Source organism: Pyxicephalus adspersus, chromosome 9 (genome assembly GCF_032062135.1).
Source record: "Pyxicephalus adspersus chromosome 9, UCB_Pads_2.0, whole genome shotgun sequence".
In the NCBI taxonomy this organism is placed as follows: Eukaryota; Metazoa; Chordata; class Amphibia; order Anura; family Pyxicephalidae; genus Pyxicephalus; species Pyxicephalus adspersus.
This window is the reverse complement of record NC_092866.1, coordinates 5,891,367-5,915,465: the sequence shown is the minus strand read 5'-3', so window position 1 is coordinate 5,915,465 and position 24,099 is coordinate 5,891,367. Positions and strand designations below refer to the sequence as shown.

The following is a 24,099-nucleotide window of genomic DNA, read 5'->3' as shown; positions in this document are numbered from 1 at the left end:
AACAGCTTTTGCATTTTCTTCTTGGTAATGGAATGAAAAGCAGTTGTGTTAAGCAAAGAATGTCTGGGTACCCATGTGCAAATATTTAATGGTGGATCTGTGAATGGGGTTATTGAACTTCAAGTACCAGTGTGCCCTACTAGAACACACATAGCCGTCATCCAAACGAAAATGACAGATCCCTGGCTACTCACCCTTTTTGGTTCAACCGTATGGGAAAAGTAGATGGTGGCGATGGAATTTTTACACCTTGCAGAATGGTCTTCCTCATCACTATGATGTGACGCAGACCCGTTCACACAGCCGGAGTTCAGCAATTCTGTTTTTGTTTGACCGGCAGAAGTGAGATGATCTTGTTCCACGTTAAGGTCGGTCTTCTGGTTCTCCTTGTTTTCTTCATGACAAGAATCACTTCTGAGGGGAGGAACTTCTATTACCCTGTATAAATAAAGGATAAACTCTAAACTATAAGTTGTGGACGCTATATTAGTTTTTTTATGTTTATCATCTGCCTTTCCTTGTTCCTCCTCCCTATTCATTAACATACCAATTACATTTCATGTAATGTGCTTCTCCCTGCAACACAGACAGACTATGGCTGGTAGGAAGGGCCTGCAGGTTGCTGCTCATTGCATTCTGAACCTAATATAGTACACCTTGCAAGAACCCCCAACCCTAATGCAATCAGTGAGCTAGCTCTTATGCAAATCTAAAAAGCTCGATAGACAGATGTCAGTCTAAAGGACTGTGTGTACCTAGGTAGGTAGCCTTTTGCACCCAGACTGCCTTGGGTAAAGCTTAAATATAATAACGACCTTAAAGACTTCCATGTGGTTTATGGATCCACCCCGACAGGTACCGCTTATCATACTCCCCCCTCCCCATAGAACAGAACAATACTGTATGTACAGCACTCGTTTGTTCATCTTTCAGTATTCTATCCCTAGAAACAATCATGAGAGATCATTTCCAAGACAATAATTGATTGTGTGAGCATGTGAGCGTCTTTTTTTTCTCCAGCCAGGAGATGGGCAGCTTTTAATGTACATTGTAAAATGTACTGGGATCAGGAGATCAACACTTCCAGAATCATTTTCTTTTTCTAAAAAAAATTCAGTGAACCCGTTATGGAGTAGAATTTGGCGACAGACGAGAAATTTTTTGACAGGGTCTTCTACATGAGAAGATGAAAAACGACTTTCAATACTCTCAGCTTGGCCAAAGCAACAAGCACAAAAAAAGATAAAGTATAAATGACTCTTACCCTGCAAGCTCTCCTTGCAGCTCCTCCTGTTTCTCCAGCTCCTCCAGTCTGGCCCAGAGTGCCTTGTTGTCAATAAAAGGGTCTTTGGACTCTTCCCGAAAATCAGAGCCAGTGTCGGCCTTTGGTTTTGAGTGAGGTTTGTGTGCTGTGCGGCGTTTTCCTGCATGAAATACCACCAATGTTACCAATGATTAGTTGGCTGAGATCACACGAGCGTTACAATAAATAAATAAATCCCAATAAATGTCAATGTTATTATTAAACAGTATTTATATAGTGCCGACATATTACACAGCGCTTTAAAAAAAAGTCCATAGTCATGTCACTAGCTGTCCCTCAAAGGAGCTCACAATCTAATGCCCCCATCATAGTCTGATGTATTTAACACAGTCTAAGGTCGATTTTTTTGGGGGGAAGACAATTAACCTAACAGCATGCTTTTGAATTGTGGGAGGAAAATGGAGTACCAAGAGGAAACCCACGCAAACACAGAGAGAACCTGCAAACTCCATGCATATAGTGCCTTGGCCAAGAATCGAACTGGGGACCTAGCGCTGCAAGAGTGCTACCTCTGAGCCACCGTGCTGCCCATTCATTTTTCAAAACCAAAAATGGGCTCAAATCATTAAGATTTACCACAAGGATGAGGCTCTTTATTTTGACCATGTGACTGTAATGTTCTCCAGCGATAGTTGCATGGCGTTATTGGGTACAGGTTTCCTAATGGTGACAACACTGGACAGTTTGCTTTGAAAACAGGTTGAGTTTTCATCAGAAGCCCATGTGACCAGGAGACAGCAGGAGGTCAATTTGGAGACAAGGACAGAGCCCTGCCATTATGGCAGGATTGCCAGTAATTATTATAACAAAAAAAGGCAAATTTAAAAACATTTAAAAAAAAAAAAGACTACTGAATCAACATCAGCTGAGTCTTAGATGAGATTTTAGTGATTGGGTTTACAAATACTTCTGATCTATGGCAGCAATCAACTGTTTTAGGAGGAAGAGTCTAATCTCCGATGCCTTGGCAATCAAAAACTGTCATTTTTAAAAAGATTTTTAAAATGATGCTATTGTATTTTTTATGTTTAAAATATAAAAGTGATCAGCTTTCAGTATAATCTTTATAATCCTATCAAGAAAATGTAAATTAACACCTTGGTTCTATGTATGGGCTATAAATTATATATATATATATATATATATATATATATATATATATATATATATATATATATATATACACACACACACACACACACACATATATATATATACATACACACACCAGGGGCAAAAACAACGTTTTTTGAATGTTTTTAAACAAGTGAGATGGTAAGTGTAATGGTCACTACAATTCAGTGTTAAATTATATGGGCATTGCATTCATATTGAAAATGTTATAAATATTTAGAAAATGTGAAATGATTAAATTGGTGTTCTAAAAGTCCATGGGTGTTTTTTATGAAGGAATTCTGTAGATTAAAATTGGACTAATAAAATTTGCTATAAAAAAGAGTGAACAGTCTTCACAATGCTCTGTTCACCCTTACACCTTATAATTAATTTTTTGGAGAACAAATACTCTTGTTTCGGACCATGACTGTGACTACACAAATTAAGTATCATAGACATTTGGATTCTCTAATAGTGTTTGTGAAACGCGTTGGGTCAAAAAAAAGACTAAGAAAGTGGACCACATATACCTACCCCATCTATAAGTATCATCACTTTTATATATGAATTCTACCATCTATTGATGTAATTCAGAGATGTCACTTAGTTCATCATTTGAAGAATAAATTACCTATGTTTGCAAGTTTTATGTTACCAATGTATTGTTGCAATTGCCCAATTAAAAGGCCCCCACTACTAAACGAACCTTAAAAAAAATGAGTTTTCTCCTGTTCATTATGTCTATTTAGGGGTTTGGACTGATGATACTACTCTCCCACATTTTCCAATAGTGTGTCTGGTTTTAGGGCAAAAACATTAGGCACCTTTATTTGCTGCAAGGACTGGGGACTGATAATGATATTACAGCAAAGTATATAATTGCTTTAGTAGGCATGCCACCAGTGATCACATTTTCTGCTGCCAATTTGACTGAACAGTAAAAAAAAAAAAAAAAAAAGTCATATTCAACCAACAGAGTGAGTGGACCTAAGCAGGAAGTTACTGGCATAACCATATCTAAAAAACACAATTTTATTTCAAATTTATATATCACATATAACAAAAAACTATCAATCTATATTCAAAATACTGACGCGTTTCGTGGTAACCATGGCTTCTTCAGGGGATTTGATAGCAGAGCAAGTATATAAATGTTAAAAAGGCAAAATGGTGTTAAAATCCAGATGCATAAAGGACAGTGGCAGTGGGTGGCAGGCCCTGTATTGTGACCCAACTTTTCAGTAACCACTCAAAACAGTCAGGTGGTTACTGAAAAGTGCCAGGAGGTGCTCCCAGCTAAAATGAGCTGGGGAGAACACTGAATGACCTCCAGTTCCAAAAGATTTAGGCTGCGTGGGAAGAAATTGTAGGCAGGTGGCAGCCCCTGTACTGTGACCCAACTCTTCAGTGACCACCCAAAAACAACCAGGTGGTTACTGAAAAGTGCCGGGTGGTGCGCCTGGTCAAAAGGGGCCGGAGAGAACACTAAATGTTATAGCATTGAAATGTTATAGCATTGAAGTGTAAAGTTGTAAAGCTGTCTAGACGCAGGTCAATTCTTTTTCTTATCTGCACTTTTGGCATTACCTCATCACATGCACGGATCCAAGACTTTTAGAGAGCTCCGCTGACTCTTTGAAACGCTCTTCCGTCCTATTCGACTTGCTCCTACTTTTAAGAGCCCTTAAATCCCATCTTTTCAAACTCACCTACCGGTCTTTTGTTTCCTAAACCCTCACTACACACCCACCATTCCATATCCTCCTCCTACCGTGTGCTACTTCCCTCACCTCTTGGACTGTAAGCTCTTCAGGGCAGGGTCTCCTCCTCCTCCTGTGTCACTGTCCGTATCTGTCTGTCATTTGCAACCCCTATTTTTTCTACGGCGCTGTGTAATATATTGGCGCTATATAAATACTGTTTAATATTAATCAGAATTAGGCTTCCGTGGCTCTGCCAAAATGAAAGCGTGATTTTAGGAGGAAAGAATATCATATAATGTTCTATTCTGCTTTAGTGTCACGGCAGGTTTTGCTACACTTGTCGTGTGACCAGCTACAAAATTAGCCCTTGACTTGTACTCTTTAAAGAAAGCTTAACAAAACAGGATTTTATTTAAATATCCTTTCTCTGGTTCTGAAGTAGCGAAATACAAAATGACTATGAACAGCGATGAGACAGTGACATGATCAGAGTTTAACAGGTTGGGAGGGGGAATTGAAATCCCTTTATTTTTTACTGCTGTTTTTTTTTTTTTTTTCACTGCCCTGATTATGCAACTCGTTTGTGTCTATTGCCATCCGAAATCTTTACTCTCATTACAAGTATCCTGCTCTGGTAATAGAAGATGCAACACAGAATCTTCTTTCAGCTCTGCTATGAATTTTAATCCCTCTTAAAACAATCGGCCTTGATGGCAGAGAGGAGAAGATCAATGCAGTAAACAGAGCGGGCTGACATCAGAGCCAGCCAGGGAGGGGAGGGAGAAGAGGCGCAGATTACACATGTAGCGCACAGATTCAGATAAGATGTAATGCATACATATCTCATGTAAATTAAGGAGTAACTCCGAATACACGGATACTGCTCTCCAGGAACCATTGTGTAGGAGCCAATATACCTACAGTTAATTTGGATAACTATATTGGAGCAGCTTGTTTTTTAGTGTGAACCTACCATTTGTAATTATGAGCAGCTAAATCTGATCTAGTTTGCCTTACATCTGTATAGATACACACCTGTAGAGATCGGTCCCCGAGTGCACTTTTCTCCACTGCACGTGAAGCCTTAGTCAAGGAGTGACTCTGCCTGGGACTAGAAAGTGAATGAGTAGCAAGTCGCTGATCAGGTAAATACTATACTTTCTTCTTTTATCCATAGGTTTCCTTTGCTTAAACGGACAGCCCTGTGCAAGGAATACAACTAAATTGGTTCAGTGATGCCCCTTCCTTACCTATTCCAAATTCTGCCATTCCCCTTCCTCACCTATTCCAAATTCTTCCATACCCCTTCTGTTCCAAAACCTCAAATGCCCCTTCTATTCCAAATCATGCCATGCCGCTTCCTCTCCCATTCCAAATCCTGCCATGCCGCTTCCTCTCCAATTTTAAATCCTGTCATGCCCCTTCCTCTCCTATTCCAAATCCTGCCATGCCCGTTCTTCTCCCATTTCAAATCCTGTCATACCCCTTCCTCTCCTATTACAAATTTCGCCATTCCCCTTCCTCACCTATTCCAAATTCTTCCATACCCCTTCTGTTCCAAAACCTCTAATGCCTCTTCTATTCCAAATCCTGCCATGCCCATTCCTCTCCTATTCCAAATCCTGCCATGCCCCTTCCTCTCCTATTCCAAACCCTGCCATGCCCCTTCCTCTCCTATTCCAAACCCTGGTGTGCCTCTTGCTTGCCCAGTGTTCTCCCCAGCTCCTTCTACCTGGGTGCATCACCCAGCTGTTTTTGGGTGGTTACTTGAGAATAGGGTCACAATACAGGGGCCAGCACCTGCCTACAGCTTCTTTCCACCCAGGTCCAAGATTCAGAGAGGTGCAGTAGTGCTCACCATAACCTGTTGACAAACGTGCAAGCACTGCAATTGTGTATCCTTCCAAAGTCCTAGCCTAAAAAAAGAATTTCCATGTGCACATAGAAAGAAATATCCTGTTTACAAACAAAGCCACATGGTCATCATATCCTAGAAAGAAATGGCGAACTCATGGTGGTCAAGCTGATTGATCACCAATCACTACTCCGCTGAGGCAGCTGTCACAGGCCTTGCAGGCAAGGAACAATCAATGTGATATTCCAAAATAAAATGCACATGACTCCTCATGTGTCATTGTTTGCATCTGTCATTTGCAACCCCTATTTAATGTACAGTGGTGCATATTATGTTGGCGCTATATAAATACTGTTTAATAATGAATGTTCAACTACAGGCTACAGATGGAAAATGGTTAAATAAGATCCCAAATGTTCAGGGGATTCCAAACAATGATTGGCCAGCATGTGCTCCTTCTCAATGTCGAGATTTTACGAACCAAGAAAACTCAAAACAAAAGATGCCAGTTGAACCCCGTGGCCTTGTGTTGAGCAGATGAGAATAACAAAGCGATAAACAGTAAACAGCAGAAGGAGGCGCGTGCTAAGGTAATTGGAGTAATTTTAAAAAGAGAGCAGGACGTACCTTTCATAGAAATCGTTTCTTCACTGACTTCTTCTTTGATGTCAAAGTATTCGCTGGATTCCTGAGGCAACAGACAGAGGCATCGGTTAAAAGGGAATCCCGGATCATGCCACATTTTGTTTAAATAATACGACAACATAAAAATATTTTATAAATTAAAAGTGAATTTATCCTTTTCCAACCCAGTTCCCTGCAATCAACAAGGTCACAGCGGTTCTACTCAGTGCTCTAAAGCCTCAGGGTAAAATCTTTTAAAATCCTCAGACTTGTATTGGTATTGTGGCTTTTGGTTATATATCAATAAGTTTAATGTGAGCCAGTCTAGGGGTGGATGTAATTTACACTAAACTGTTTTAAAGCCTAACTCCAGCCAGCCCTTTTTTTAAATGGTAGACAGGGAAATAAAGTGTTTGAGCCTCTGCTGTAGGACAAGGAACTAAAGAAAATGTTTTCAATGTGCAAATACAAAAATAGATATATAATGGATTGTTGAAGGGTTCAAATGCCTTCCTGTCCTGTGACAGCCAAGAAAAGGAAAGCAATCTCCACCTATGGTAATCAGAGACAGATATGAAAACCTGCTGGAGCGCTAATATTTACTTATTTTTACTTTACAAGAAACCTAAGGGAAGGAAGTATAAAGTTGTTGATGAACTTTCATTTTAGAACATCAGTTCCATGGCTGTCATGCTACTCCATCAATGTCAGTACTTTCTAGTCTTGAAATAATATTGAAAATATGGAGTTCTGACTTCCGATTACCCCAACCTGCTTGTTCAGTGCTTGCTCTGCAGCCAGAGATTGCCAGGCAATGTCCAAATTTTTAGCACAAGGTCATCAAAAGAAGTTCCTGTATTTCTCCTAGAAATTTCTTTTAATTAATTACTGGTCTGTGTGTGTTCACAGGCCAACAACTGCAGCTATTAAATAGGTGCGATAACATGAAATTCTGATTCATGCATGTACTGAAACCTTTATAGGTTACCAATTAGAAATTTGAAGGAGGACTGCATACACATAAAGCTATAAATTGCCCACAGACACAGCTGCGAAGAGCTGATGTAGCTGCTTTATAAACTCCAGCTGGATTAGCGATGCACCATAGCTATTGACCAGCACAAGTTTTGCATCTACAACTGGACTTTCAGAAGCTGCAAATAGTGTGTAAGAATGTGGGATCCAATGTAAATGCTTGCGGGATCTTTTGTGAAGGCCGGTTATGAAATGCTTCTTGGTTAAAATAGGGTAGCAGTAAACTGTCAGTTGGCAATTGATATTGCAAAACCATGTGAGCATGCCCTTAAGTAGATTTCTATGGATTCCCATAAACTGCACCTCTTACATATGTACAGGCAAATCTGCATTATGCATTTGTTTTTTTTTTAACAAATTCAAGATAACCATGACCCAAGGTGACCCAAGGTAACCCAAATAAAAGTACTCTGAAGGTGAAATGCCAGATGTGGCAATTCTGCAACTACATTTATTATTAATATTACACAGTATTTATATAGCGCCATCATATTACACAGCGCTGTACAAAGTCCACAGTCGTGTCACTAACTGTCCCTCAAAGAAGCTCACAATCTAATGTCCCTACTATAGTCATATGTCATTAATGTAGTCTAGGGTCAATTTTTTAGGGGGAAGCCAATCAACCTAACTGCATGTTTGTGGGATGTGGGAGGAAACTGGAGTACCCGGAGGAAACCCACGTAGACACGCAAACTCCATGCAGATAGTGTCCTGGCTGGGATTCGAACCTAGGACCTAGCACTGCAAAGGCCGGAGTGCTAACCCCTGAGCCACCGTGCTGCCCACTCTCACATTTCCCATCCTACCTAAATTATATTATATCAGATTGGACCAGAAATAAATGTCCTTCCCATACACAGCAGATTACACAGGGATGGTGGCAATAAACCTCAAGGTAAATCACCAAAGCAACACAGAATTAAGTTATAATGCATTTTGTTCAGCATCACCCGATGGCAGTGGGGGTAAGGGAATGTCTTCCTGTTTCAGCTAATCAGTGTTGTAGTTCACATTCTACAATTTCCAAAATAAAATTGCCAAAAAAAAGATCTCTATACTCAATAGGAATGATGATTGATAAAGCAGACCCTAAGTTCCACTTAAAAATGCATGGAAGTGGGTCATTATTGCAGAAAGGGACAGAATATGTCCCGTATGCAATATTCCCTACTACCTGCCTGATCACTCTGGGAAACCCAATTTCCCCTACACGTGCCAGGAATGAATGAACTCCTGCTTGGGACTTTAATCATTCTGGCCCGGCCAAGCAAGAAAATCATCTCCAGGTAGAAAAGAAGGAAGAGGATGGCAGAGCCATGTGAAGAAATGGGTACAGGTGAGTAAAGTGGGTTTGGATCCACTTTAACTAAACAATGTTGGGTCAGCTGATATCTCTGATTTGTAATGGTTGTTAGCAATTGAATGCAGCATTCGTTTGGTTCTTCCATCCTTTGGCATCACCTCTCCTCAATAATAAAATGGCCAGTTAAGAATTGGTTTCCAATTAATAACATGGGATTGGACGTGTTGGGTTGTGTGGAGCACTACGCAACCGGGCAGCTCATCAATACTGAGGGGTCTGCAGGAACACCTTGGACATCCCTCAATGCCACACATGCCCCCACCACCTTATCTCCACATCCCAGGTTCCCTCACCTTGCTCAGTTTCTCCAGATCCTTCGTGAGCTCCACTCTGGATTCAAAATTCTTCATGACCTCTTCAAGGTCTTCCAGTGCTTTCCTGACATCTAAAATAAAACAAACACAAGGGTTATAAAAAGAATACCTGAAAACTTTAGGAAATGTACATCTACAGCTCCCCCTTTCATTCTGCACATTATACATATCAAGAAAGTAATAATGCATTTTATTAAGATATTTTGTATGTAGAAATGGAAATTGCCACTGCTGTCCCTATTTCATATAGACCAGTATTTCTCACTCGTACCATTTTTATGATGAGGGAACCATTGAAATAATTCTCAGGTCTGCAGTGTATTTGGCATGCCATACTTTACTTACCTTTCATTTTGTCCCACATGACCCATAACTGCTAGAAGAGCTTCCAGAAACTCCAACATAAACTCCAACGGTAAAGCATGCTAGCCTGGCGATTTACTTCCTGCTGTATTGTGAAAGTCAAGCGTTGTGAGATTAGAAGACAAAGTCACCAGCACTCCGAAATAAAGGATTCTTGATTTATTATAAAAGCATGGTCACATGTTGCAAAGTCAACTTTCAGGGTGGCGCAGGGTCCCTTCCTCAAGACAAGTGACAAGAAAGGGACTCTGAATGGCACCAAAATGTTGTCTTTTCAACATCTTGTAATCCTTGTTTTTATATAAAGCAAGAATCCTGTACTGAAGTGCTAGTGACTTTCTCTCCTCCATTCATCAGTTCGGCACGGTGACATTTGTGGTTGCATCTTCATCATCTTCCTCTGTTATGTGGTCTGTTTGCTGTAAGGAATTGAGGGATGCAAGATGTCTCCCCAACATTGTTAGACTGACTGCAGTGTCCCTTTAAGAAGCATCTTATTTTATTTTTTTACTACATTGTCACATAGCGACTCCAGTGAAAAAAATACATAAAGAAAATTGAGCCCAACTTGTACAACAAACGCAATAGAAAGTACATACAAACCAGATTAACCGGCATCCTTTATTGGATAGAGTTGGGAGTTTGGTTCTAACTTATTGAAAAATGCAGCCTGCTCCCCAGACAGATGATAATGTTTCACTTTGGAAATAAATTTCAATTGTGTATTTGCAGATTTGTGTAAACACCACACTTTTCTCTTCTCCAGAAGGGGAAAAAAAATACACAGCATGCAGTAATCTTTTTAGCAAACTGAAAGCTGAATTCCTTCCCGCGAAATAATCAGCAATGTAGGCGCTTTCCCCAGCCGTCTATTTGATTTTAATGCTGGGGATAGAAGCTGTTTTTCTGTGAATTATGTGTGTTTTAAATGGAAGAACTTCAAAGTTTGCATCTGTTTCTGTTCCTAACTATGGAACGTGCTGCGTAAGGAGATTTACGGAGAGGGACTCAAGCAGGTGCAAAAGACCCCACACCGTGTCATTATCATTAGCACAAAGGTGACTTTAAACCGGGCCTAACTTTCAACGTTAACAGGTAACTTTTTTCCTACCAAGTTTTTATATTACATAGTCAAGTTTGTTGACCCCTTTATGAGACAATTGGAGAACCCATTCCAATAGCAGCTGCATTAATACAGAGTTGGGCACCCAATGCAGCTGCAACCCTTTGCCCTGAGCTGCTCTGTAACTCTTATACATCAGTAAGCTGGGATATCCTGTTGTGAACGCAGCAGGGCTCGAAGCAGAAACTCCTAGACGACTTAAGGCTTCAGCTTGCCAGTCCCGGGAGCAGCTATTAAACTTGTTGGCAACCCGAGTCTCATTCATTGTGCTGTGGAGGGGAGTCACACTAACTGCGCACATCTCTCCTTCGGCAATCTGCAGAGCCCGGGCTTCTCATGCGCTGTGTTTTCTTTCCTGTCTGCTGCACTAATTCCAGCCATTATTCCACCCTATTAAGGTCACTGTCCCCACATACACTGGGAGACGGACGTGTCAAAGTGGATAAGCAACGCGGATGCCACCAGACACTGCCTATCTGCCTGCGACCATTAATTGCTCCTTGTGTAAATGAGTCATTTGCATTTATTTATACAATAAAAGAGACACACGTTCCCAACATAAAATGCAGGATTAATGCCATATTAAAGTGTTTAAGAACACACACAAGAGGGTCTTCTGTTCATCCGATATGAAGCGCGGAGACACGCCATTATCTTTTTTTAAAGCAACAAAGGAAAGTGTATGTCCAATAAGCTGGCTGGCTGTCTGGCTTGCCTAAAGGGTCAGTCCATTCACCATAATATTTCAGCTTTTTCATTGTACTAGGTTTAGTCTTTTGCGGCTTCTTTAAAACTTTGGGATAGCAGGAGCAAGATCTATCAAACAGAGCTCCTGTCCCTTTTTCAATTCACTTGTAGTTTGTAATAATTCCTGCCCTGCTTGGAGCATTCCTGCTCTTTCTCTTCCATCTACCAGGAATGATGTGGCCATTGAGGGCAAGCAGATATCTCACCACGGGCATCCTGGGAAAGTCTTTGATGATTTAATTTAGGGTTGTCCCCAGCCCCTTTTAGCTGGGCAAACCACCTGGAAGTTTTCATTGACCACCCAACTTTTTTCAGGTGGTTACTTAATAGTTGGGTCACAATTCAGGGGCTGCCACCGCCTACAGCTTCTACCCACCAAACTTAGGAAACTTTCTGGATTAAACACTATTCAACTCCTCAGTAGCTAAGCTGACCCTTGAAGTTTATATAAACCCTAAATAAACCCTAACAATAAATGTACACATCTCTGAATTTATACATCAATGAATTTGACCTTTGCTGCAGGTGAAAGTCACCATAATTTAAAGCCACATACCAAAAAGATACACCTGCAGTTTATGAATTTCTCATTCACTGCTTTATAAATATGGCCCTTGGTCTTCCAAATCATTGTACTGCATATGGAACCTGCGATTTCTCCCTTTAGGAATTGGTTACATCTTCATGCTTCCGATCTCCTGCAGCCTCTTACTTAACTAAATACACTCCAATGATACATGCCTGGCATTGTTCAGGGCGAGTTTCCTTATGGTAACAACAGGGGACATAGACAATTTCTAAAAGTCTGTGCGCAAGTCCTTTTTGCTCAATGGACACAAATTCCAGCAATTGCTCTTCGAAATCTTTCAGAAACCCTTCCTAGACGAGTGGAGGCTGCAACAGCTGCAGTATTCTCCCCAGAATGTTTCTCAAGTTGGGTGGGAAGAAGCTGTAGGTGGCTGACCAGCCCTATACCATGACCCAACTTTTTCAGGAACAACCTAAAAACAGCTAGGTAGTTACTGAAAAATGCTAAGAGGTGCTCCCACCTAAAAAAAAATTGGGGAGAACAAAGCAAAGGGTTTATAAAGGGGCACAGCTCCCTTTTGATGGCCATGGTTTTGGAATGGAGTGCTCAGCGAAACTATATAGGTGTCAAGGTCAAGGCATTCAAATTTTTTGGCCATGTGGTGCATTTTGCATCTTGAACGCACTTTATTCCTAACAATGGGAGAGCAGCAATATGCAAATATTAACTTCTGGAAGTTTAAATAAATGTGTTTAGTGATACAGCAGGACTTTGCAATATTGTTTTGTACTCTTCCACTCTTCTATTCAGCCAGCATAGAGGAGAGAAAAGCCCTGTGCAAGCCACTAATCACCAAGGTTGTAACTTACACAGTGGTATCCGTGTTCTCCCCAGACCTTTTTAGCTGGGCGCACCACCTGGAACTTTTCAGTAACCACCTAGAGTTTTTGTGTGGTTACTCAGGAATTAGGTCGCCATACAGGGGCTGCCACCTGCCTACAATTTCTTCCCACCCAGCTTTAAAACATTTCTGGCTATAAAATCAATGTGAGGAGTCCTGAGCTGCAAGGGAGCAAAGGAATTGTGAGCCCTGGCTAAAAGGGACTAATATTACACAGTATTTATATAGCGCCAACATATTACGCAGTGCTGTACAAAGTCCATAGTCATGTCACTAGCTGTCCCTCAAAGGAGCTCACAATTTAATGTCCCTACCATAGTCATATGTCATTACCACAGTCTAAGGTCAATTTTGTGGGAAGCCAATTAACCTAACTGCATGTTTTTGGAATGTGGTAGAAAACCGGAGTACCCGGAGGAAACCCATGCAGACACGGGGAGAACCTTCAAACTCCATGCTGATAGTGTTCTGACTGAGATTCCAACCTGGGACCGGCGCTGCAAAGGCAAGAGTGCTAACCTCTGAGCCACTGTGTAAACCTGTTGCTTTGCCTTGAATGGACAAAACACTGGTTTGCTATAAATCAAGGCCATCGTCTGCCTCCAGGATCACCTATCTCCTTGCAAGACTACAGGTATGAAGGAGACAGAAGGTTATTAGTATTATTTATTATTATTACACAGTATTTATATAGCGCCAACATATTACGCAGCACTGTACAAAGTCCATAGTCTTCTCACTAGCTGTCCCTCAAAGGAGCTCACAATCTAATGTCCCTACCATAGGCATATGTCATTATTACAGTCTAAGGTCAATTTTGGGGGGAAGTTATTTAACCTAACTGCATGTTTTTGGAGTTTGGAGGTTTCTGACTTTTGATACAAGTCGATATTTGCATATTTCCGGGCACATAGAAAACCATTACCGCCGAGCAACCAACCCATTTGTATTTGCCTGTTCACGCGCAATGAATTACCATTACCCACAGACAGCTGTTGCTGCTACAGATACGAATGGGTTACATTGAAGGAGAAAGAAATAGGAGGGGGGCGAGTTATATAAAAAAAAAAAAAAAAAAGAGAAGAGATGGCATTAACAAAATGAAAATTACGGTGTAAACAGTTCATAAAATCTCACAGCCCTGATGTCGCTCTAGATCATTAAATTCCTGCAACAATTAGACCTTTTCTCACGGCAGCAAATTGGAGCGGTTGCCATGGCAAATCTGAGCCCTTAAGTCATATATCTTTGATTGCAGAAAGGTCAAACTCAGACAGCCTAATAACTCAAGGAGCTGTTTGACAGATTTCATCCGAGCATGGTCACATAACAGCACAAAACTGTGTCGGCAGTTGTTAAAAGCGGAGGGTCAGGGAAAAGGTTGAGGTTGTGGAATGTTTTTGCTTGACTGAGCCCAGCCAGATAATGTGTCTAACCAGCTTTAGATCTAAAGAACATTATTTTAGGTAGGAGGTCAAATCAATAACTTTTTTTTTCTCCTCTCCCAAAGACGACTGGAAAATATTAAAACATGGACGGCGCTTTTTTTTTTTTTTTTTTTTACAAGTCGGGCTTGCTTGTAATATTCGGAAGGGGAGGGCGGCGGGACTGTAATGTTATCGGAGGGAGCCTTGACGGTGTCTTGTGAAATTCATGGCTTGCGGTCGGAGGATGATGAAGGGACAATGACATTAAATCATTGGGCTGGGGCTTTTTAGGCACATTTTATCTTTGCCTGTAGTTAAAAGAAAAAGGTGACACGGTATATTCTAGGAGGGGGAAAATGTTATTTGGCCTCCAAGGTACTGCAACTGCAAGGGAAGGAGGATGTTGGGGATTTGTTGATCGACGATCTGAGAGCTACAAGTTGAGTCTTTTTAGGGCAATTTTATCAACTTTTTTTTAACATGGGGGAACCCTTAAAATAAGTTTCACGGCTTTAGGACCTTCTTCTATAATCACTACTCCCCAAGTTCTTATATATTACCATGGTGGTCTTACATTGCTGGCCATTCGGAAGAATGTCACCCTTACAGAAAGCCAAAGAGGCTCAAAGAGCCCCCAGCAACCTCAGGAGCAGTGGTCACCTTTTTGGACCTACGGACCACTAAACTTGTGGGCTGCGGACCGCACATGCGCGGGGAGCCATGTGTCACTCAAAGAGGAAGAAACTTACCACATAGTAATGTCATGATGCCAGAACCCGACCACTCTCCCATCACAGATCTGAGCCTGCAATGGAAGATTGGGCAGGTTGTGTCCAGAGACACAACCCAGCCACCGGCCTGAGCCTGCAATCTGTACCCAGGACATGATATGCGGCTCTGTCCAGTGTGTCCCCTCCAGTGGGGTTATTCTTCTGACCCCGCTGGGGGGCACACTGGCCAGAGCTGCGGATAACCAAAATTTTCTCACGGACCACCGCTTGGCGACTTCTACTCTGGAGGAACCGATTGAAAAACTCCGATTTAAAAAATAAGGTCAAAAAGTTTTATAAATTATTAAGTTCAGTCACAAATATTGCCTAGGAATCCTTATAAACCAGATTGAGAAACCTTGTTTGGGGGCAAAGTTAGGATTCTAGAAAAAAATAAATTTTTCTTTCTCATGTTATTTGTTTGTATTTTGTATTTAACATATCATGGGCTTTTCGGAGCTATACCATAAACAAGTTCCAGAACTAAACAAAACAGATGTGGAATGAATGATAAAGAGTATATAGAAAACTTTATAATTTATTCCACTTATTTTTTTAAGTCAAACTCTGAATATTACACAAAACACATGATTAAAATCATCCTTTAAAACAAATCTTGCGCTTCCCCCAACTCTAACCCCTTCCATGGGCACAAACACAGTGATCTCCCCAGACCCTTTTAGCTGGGTGCACCACCCCACCCAGCTGTTTGTGGATGGTTACTGAAAAGTTGGGTGACTTTACAGGGGCTACCACCCACCTACAATTTCTTCCCACCCATTTTAAAAAAAATTCCTGGGTTGAACACCAAAACATGTAAGCTTGCTCAATGTAAATCTCTGCAAACTGCATGCTTGTAGAAAGATTTTTGTTAGCCTAGGAACCCCTAGAAACCTGGTTAAGAAACCTTGTTTGGGGGCAAAGTTAGGATTCTAGAAAAAGTCAATTTTACTTTGTATTATTTGTTCCACCAATTTTACAGATCATGGGCCATTCATTCTAAGCTTTACCATAAACATGTTCCAGAACTAAACAAAATATATAGGGAATTGCTGACAATGACTGATAGAGTATATAGAAAACTTAATTCCAAGTATTTTAAGTCAAACGCTGAACATTACACAAAGCACATGATTAAAAACATCTTATACAACAAATCTAGCTTGCTATTATTTCATATACATGGACGCAGCATCGGGATTCATGCATGTAAAGGACCTTCTCATACAACTTGCAATTGATTTGAATGGGACTGAACTGAACGTTGCTGTAACTTTGGCTTTTGCTGGAATATAGCAAGGCTTTTTTGGTATGAGACTGCTATCTATCCCCCGAAGATGCGGCATCATCAGCGAAACGCGTCAGAAATATTTGACATTGCTCAGCAGTTCTATATCAATCTAAGATTTTTTTTGTACAAGATGATTTTATTCATGTGTTTTGTGTAATGTTTAGAATTTTACTTGAAAGAATTATTGTTTGGAATAAAGTTTGCTATATACTCTTTATCAATCATTGCCAGCAATTTCCTATCAGTTTCTGTTTTCTTTTGTACCCTCTGAAGCACGGTGGCTCAGCCAAGACACTATTTGCATGTAGTTTGTAGGTTCTCTCCGTGTTTGTGTGGGTTTCCTCTGGGTACTCTGGTGTCCTCCCACACACTTAGACGCACATTACCGGGCAAAATATTTGCAAGTGATTACAGACACAGGAAGCATTGCATGGTTGTAAGGGAAGTTTTCGGTGGTCAAGTTTTCCTGAGTTGTAGGCATTTTAAGTACACCAGCCATGAATGTATGAGTGATACCATTGTTGGCAACGCATGATGCCTAGACCCAATACAGAAAACGTGGATTAAGCATGGTTTTAAGGAGTTAGAATTTCTTATCTTTATATTTGCTGTTGAGAAACATCTATTCTCCAACCTGAAAAGGTTCTCGTTTGGATCACTAACACATGCATAAATGTAATTAAAAAAACTAAACGGGGCTTATTTCCAGGTGTCTTCGGGATGGTCATACCATTAATCCTTCTAACATTTCCTTTCTCTAGTAAATCCAAAAGATCTGTATAGAGCTCCACCACTCCTGCAGCATTCCCTCACGAGTCCAGGACAGGGGATCGGCTGTTGATGGTGATGCTAGGATAAGAGGAAGTAGATTAAACGACCCTGGGTGAATCCCGATTTAACCTGGAAGAAGACGTCGAATCAGGGAGCAAACCAGAAGAGGTGGTGAGCATTAGAGTGCCTTTTTATTTTATTTTAAGGAAGTTCTGGAGGTTGGAGTCTTTGTTTTTGCAGAAGCTGGGCTTCAAGGTAAATATGGATATTAGAAATGCTTCAGAACAGCTCGGGGAAAAAAAAGTTGACCAATAGTTTGAGTTTTTTGCTCAAGGTGCAACCCCCAACTCCTACCCCTTCCATGGGTACAAACACAGTGATCTCCCCAGACCCTTTTAGCTGGGTGCACCACCCCACCCAGCTGTTGGGTCACATTACAGGGGCTACCACCCACCTACAATTTCTTCCCACCCATTTAAAAAAAAAAATCCTGGGTTGAACAGTGAAACATGTAGGCTTGCTCTATAAAAAAATCTCTACAAACGGCATGCTTGTAAAAAGATTTTTGTTGGCCATGTTCAGTGTTCTCTCCAGTCTCTTTTAGCTGGGCGCACCACCCAAAACTTTTCAGTAACTATGTGTTACAATACAGAGGCTGCCATCTATCTACAGCTTCTACCCCCTAAGCTCAAAAAAACGTTTGGGGGGGAATTACTGCATACCCTCTTCCTCCGCCCATGACAAGAACGATGACCCTATCTTTCCATGCAAAAAGATGCTCTTGGAATGGACTGGTGATATTTCATACACATGGATCTACCTGGACACGAACATAAGCAAATGCAGAAGACAATTTAGGATGAGTGTAATTCTAACTTTATCCTTTAACATTAATATTATTATTATTTTTATTGATATTACTAATAATAAACAGGATTTATATAGTGGCAACATATTACACAATGCTGTACATTAAAAAGGGGTTGCAAATGACAGATACAGACAGTGACATGAATGCTTCATCTGTTTGAGAAAGGGCTCCAGCCAATAAAAGAGGTCCTTCCATTTTAGGGATCACAGTACTTACAGATATTGTAACTCCTATCCCCCCCAGTCTATGGTGAGGCATTGGAAGCAGAAGCAGCAGATAAGTTCATCTCTCAGTCACTCTGCTTTCTACACCTTGCACATGAGCACGGCAGCACACCAGACAACATCAGTACTTCATTTTCTCACACCCCAGCCCTGCTGTAAAGTGCCAGAGACCATCAGCAGGTCAAACTTATGTACTTCCACTGCTTGCATTAAAAATAAAAATACCATATTAATCATCACATAGCTGTTAAATGTGTATTTTTTAAAGTTTTAAAATGCAAAATTTTAAAGCTAACAAAAGTTCTATCTTTACTGCCTTTAAACAATGTGGTTTACGATAATTCATCCGTCATTTTAAAGCGAGCGCATACCAACAGCCAATGACCTTGTGACATTTATTATATATGCATCAGGATAAGAGGGACGCTATGTGCGGCATTGTCTGCCGATCAATAAAATTAGAAGCTGTAGTAATTTACATAGTTTACCCCGACCAACCCCCCCTTTCAGATCTTTCAAAAAATATCAATACTTAAGCAGCGGATGCCTTGGCCCCTTCTAAAATGGGAGGTTATTAAAAATGCAGTTTTGTGGCCACACATTGCAGCTGTCAGCTGCCGCATATTGCAGTTGTTAACCTCTACAATACCAAGGAGGAACGACAGTAAGGGGAGCGACCAGCAAACGCCCGGGTTAAGTGCCCGGGAGCTGTCGCAGTGTGGGTGACAAATGAGGTGCTTTGGTAGAGCCATGGTGGCGGCTAATTAGCAAAACGTGAAAAGGAGAGATAAAAAAAAAAAATGTTAGAATGCATTGTTATCTCTTCCCGATCCAGCGCTGAAAGCCATTTAAGAGTCATCTGTGATTCTTCAGATCAAACCACAAGTGTTTGGCACAGCTGGGAATTCTTACAAGCTTCGAGAGTGGATATTAGAGCGGGAAGGTTTAGCTAAGCGTCCAAAGAGCGCTCGACATGGATTACGGAGAACGCCTTCAATTAGCTTGCACGCTTGCCCGAAACCACCTATCCCCCTTTGAGCTGAACACTGTGGAGACAAAAGTGTTAAAGGCCTACTAATTAGAAATTGTTGGCTGCTTTATGGAAGAGAATTCTTCTTGCATTTGGGCGATCCTATAAAATATTTAGAAGGTATTTAGATACATTTCAGTACAGATAACTTTCAATGTAGAAGCCCAAATAAAATGACAATGGGTACTTTTAGGTGTCCCCCTTTGCCATTTACAACGTTCATCCTTGCCATGTGACCCAGATAGCTTTGGCCAAGGTGGTGACAAAAATGATTCTTGTATAACAATGCAGAAACAATAAATAAGAGGAAATGGAAAGGAAAAATTATGATAGTTTGTGTATAGTTTGGTTTTATGGAAAATCTTTGCCAAAAGTAAGAAATGGACCCTTAAAGCAGTTTCACTTTTAAAAATTAACGATCAGACGGTCATTAATCTAAAATAATGTCTGAAATAATCCTTCCTACCTGCCTGATTACTCACAGGTATCTGTCAAAAAGAGCTGAGCTGCAAATCCGCACCTTCAGCTTTGGTTGTCAGGATAGCCGGCAATCCTGGCTTCCCCTGCGTGTGCTGGGAATATTTAAACTCCTGAGGGCCTATGTGGGAGTTACGTCAACCCAGCCAATCAAGATGGCTCAAGATCATCTTCTGGAAGAGAAGAAAGAAGAATATAGCGGCCCTGCGAGGGAAAATAGAAAGGTGAGTATTGCGGGTTTAGTTTTGTTTTAAAGCAAACCTGTGCTTTATTAATTCAGGGCAAAATCACAAGTTGCTTCCATTCCTGGTAGTATATACTTACCTTTCATTTATGCCATTGCAATTTCCTTGCCATTTCCCAGAGTCCTCAGGGTATACAGAAAGTCATCAATAGAGGGCAAGCAAAAGGTCATCAGGGTATATAGGGAGCCATCAATAAACGGTCATGAAGAAGTCCTCGGGGTATTCAGGAACCCATCAATAGACAGCCAGCAAAGGGTCATCAGGGTATATAGGTGGCGATCAATAGCCAGCCAGCAAGAAGTTCTCAGGGTATATAGAAACCCATCAACAGACGGCCAGCAAGAAGTATCAACGGAAAAAAAGGAGCCATCAATATCTGGCCAGCAAGAAGTCCTTATGGTGGTATATAGGGGCCGATCAATATCTGGTCAGCAGGTAGTTGTCAGGGTATATAGAGGCCGATCAAAAGGTGGACAGCAGGAAGTCCTCAGGGTATATAGGGAGCCATCAATAGAAGGCCAGCAGGTAGTCGTCAGGGTACATAGGGACTCATCAAAAGGTGGCCAGCAGGAAGTCCCGAGGGGAAATAGGGAGCCATCAATGGACGGCTAGCAAGAGGTCCTCAGGGTATATAGGAAGCCATCAATAGATGGCCCAGCAAGAAGTCCTCAGGGGATATAGGGGCCGATCAATATCCAGCCAGCAGGTAGTAGTCAGGGTATATAGGGGGCCATCAATATCCAGGTCAGAAGGTAATCGTCAGGGTATATAGGGACTCATCAAAAGGCGGCCAGCAGGAATTTGCGAGGGTATATAGGGAGCCATCAATGGACAGCTAGCAAGAGGTCCTCATGGTATACAGGGAGCCATCAATAGACGCCCAGCAAGAAGTCCTCAGGGTTTATAGGGAGCCATCATTAGAGGTCCAGCAAGAAGTCCTCTGGGTATATAGGGAGCAATCAATAGACGGCCAGCAAGAAGTCCTTAGGGTATGTCGGTAGCCATCAATTAACAGCCAGCAAGCATACCCCAGGGTACATGAACACCCAACAAGATATGGTAAATTACTGTACTACCGAACCACTTGGAGGTAAGACTTGTCTCCACCCTTCTCCACTCTATGCCATCCACAGAACTGTCCCCCCACCCCCACCAAACTTTAAACCTAGATGGCCTGGAAAAGAAAGGCCCTTGAGCTTTTAAAATTTTCAGGGGCCTAGCTGTACTATTCCTGTGGAGGAGCAGATTTGCAGGATGCAGGCGCCAGCCTCCATGGGGGGAGATTAGTTTTAGGAAAAAAAAGGTGGTATTACTTTCATATATGCATAGAAAGAATATTGTGCCCAGAGTTGGACTTTAATATTAGGTGTTCGGTATGCTGTAAATGGATGGAAAACTTCATGACATTTAAGCTTGTTCAATAAGCTACACAGAAAGTGCAGTAAACAATCACAATTGATTTTTCTCTGGTTAGACTACAATAAACACAAAGTTGATGGCTATACATTAGCTTGTTGTATTTGAGACTCCGGCACTGCTTCTCGTGCTGAAAAATTCCTTTATAGAGCACTGATGAGCGTTAATGTGGACCTTATATTAATCACTAAACTCACATAAATCAACAGGTAAATCCATATCAAAAGGTGTTTTCAGTCTATTTAAATCTGCAGCTTTCATATAATAAATTGGAATACCTTTCAGGTCCTAGAGAACCCCTTCTATAATTGCTATATCCATATATCACAGTACATTAGTGTGGTGGTCAGTGGGAAGAATTCCTCTTACATTGCCGGCCATTGGAAAGAATGTCACGCTTACAGATAGCCAAAAAGACTATTGGTATCAGTTAAACTGACCTGGGAGGCACAAGCTGCTTATCGCTCAAGGAATCCCTAGCAACCTCTGGAGGAACCCTGGTTGGGAAATGCTGGTTTAAAAACTCCTATGTGCAAAATTCTGCTATTTCAGATCAGTGTCCCTTTAAAACACAATTCCAAGTGACAACAATTGGTGAAAAGTTTATGATATGCACCAAAATTGAAGATGTGTAAATTTAGATAAAAAAAAGTTCCATCAATTTCAGTTCCCTGCATCCACAGTGCTCCGCCTATGAGGAGCTGCTGGATTTTATAAAGTCTGCGCTACGTAATCTAGAACTATTACTGCTTGATGTACTCACATTTTATAACATCATCTATACGGGTCCTTGATAAATTTATGCACAGTGCTTTAAAGATCAGATGGGTGTATGGACTGCTTTAGTCTTAAAGCTGACCTCCAGCCTTGCACAGTAGTTCTAATTCCTCTCCTGGACTGAATTTGCTTATTGTGATTTCCCTGCACACTGTGAGTTTCACGCTTTGTACATTTAAAGATTCAGAAAAGCACAAAGGGCCAGCCTCTGAGGATCTCCAGCATCATCTAGCCCCACCCTTTCCAGCCTGACCCCTGATCCTGATTTCAGATCTTTCGAACGTTGAAGCAGCATTATGTATGGGCATTTAATGGGCAATTTTAACACACTTTGGCCCTCACAGCACATCCATTGCAAGATTCCACAAAACCCCTCCAAAATGCCAACACCGCTCATACAATGTAATACCAATTATCACTTCTGATTAGGAAGTATCTCACAATCCACAGAACATCTCTGAACTTTACATAGTAGGTTAGGTTAAAAAAAGACATAAGTCCATCAAGTTCAACCATTAGGGAAATAAACATATCCCAGATATAAAACCCTATAAGATATAGTTGGTCCAGAGGAAGGCAAAAAAAAAAATCCCTGGTACAATTTGCTTCAACAAATCCCGATTCCATGAGGCAATCTGATGTTCCCTGGTTTAGCAGTCTCTGTTATTTTTACTTTAAAGCCTTAATACCCAGTAATATTCTGTGCTTCTAGAAATCAGCCAGCTTTTTCTTAAAGCAATCTATAGTATTTGCTGAAAGTACTTCCTGAGGGAGTCGATTCCACATTTTCACGGACAGCGAAGAATCCCTTCCTTATCAGGAGCTTAAACTTTTCCTCCAGACACAAAGAGCGCCCCCTTGTTCTTTGTAATGATTTACTTGTGAATATGATTGGTTAAAAAAAACAACATACAGCTAGATTATCATACATATCAGGCATTTCAACAAACTTTATTCCTCCAGAATGTAAAAGGTTTAAGTGGGCATGTTTTGCTTATTTTCCAGGGTTATTCATAAGGAAGTATTCATATTAAGGTTAACCTCAGTGAATGTGAAGTGTTGCCATGTTTACCCCAGAAATGATGGGTGGGAAGAAGCTGTAGGCAGGTGTCTGTATTGTGAACCAACTTTTCAGTAACCACCCAAAAACAGGCGGGTGGTTATGAAAAGTGCCAGGCGGTGCACCCAGCTAAAAGGGCCCAAGGAGAACACTGCAGTGCAGATGCTGCTTCACAAAGGTAACTGCTGATCAGTGGCTGTTTGCAGCATCTTGCCCTATAGAGGAGTCACAGGGTCATTTAGGGGCATTGATAAATTCAATGTTGGTTTGAAAAACAACTAATTTTAACTTCTAATTTCCATTTTTTCTGTTGGTGCTCCAGAGATCTAAAGAACACAATTTCAAAAACTTATATAAAGTGGTATATTAAGAAAAAAAATGATGCTGAACAACTTTTTCAAGAATAGAAAACTCCAAAAAGCAGCTACGTGTAACCGTTGTCTGGGGCATATGCTCTGCACATCGAGTGTTTCCCGGTATCGGGGAACAGATGCCGAACAGACACGCGATCACAGCCGTGAGGGTTTGGCTGTTCAAGAAAGACAATTCCATAGAACAGGCTTCCTGGTGCATTTTTCTATAATGATTAACGTGACTTTGTGATATTTTGTCTGTTGTAGGAGTAAAAGGGGGAGGGGGAGGGGGAGGTGGTGGATGAGCTGGGTCCAGATCTGAAGTTCTGATGTTAATTTAGTATCCTATAAAAGGGATACGTCCGCTATAAATGGCCGTCTTGCACT

At 41.1% G+C, this 24,099-nt stretch overlaps 1 protein-coding gene across 3 annotated transcripts in view; it reads right to left on the bottom strand.

The window, feature by feature from the left end:
* Positions 1–24,099, bottom strand: part of URI1 (URI1 prefoldin like chaperone) — a 65,118-nt gene that overhangs the window by 3,274 nt on the left and 37,745 nt on the right. For all 3 annotated transcript variants that reach the window (XM_072422416.1, XM_072422417.1, XM_072422415.1), the window contains exons 5-8: positions 9,317–9,408; positions 6,626–6,686; positions 1,265–1,424; positions 195–438 (exon numbers count right to left, since the gene is read on the bottom strand). In XM_072422416.1, coding sequence (XP_072278517.1) covers positions 195–438; positions 1,265–1,424; positions 6,626–6,686; positions 9,317–9,408 — 557 coding nt within the window. The remainder of the gene's footprint in view (positions 1–194; positions 439–1,264; positions 1,425–6,625; positions 6,687–9,316; positions 9,409–24,099) is intronic.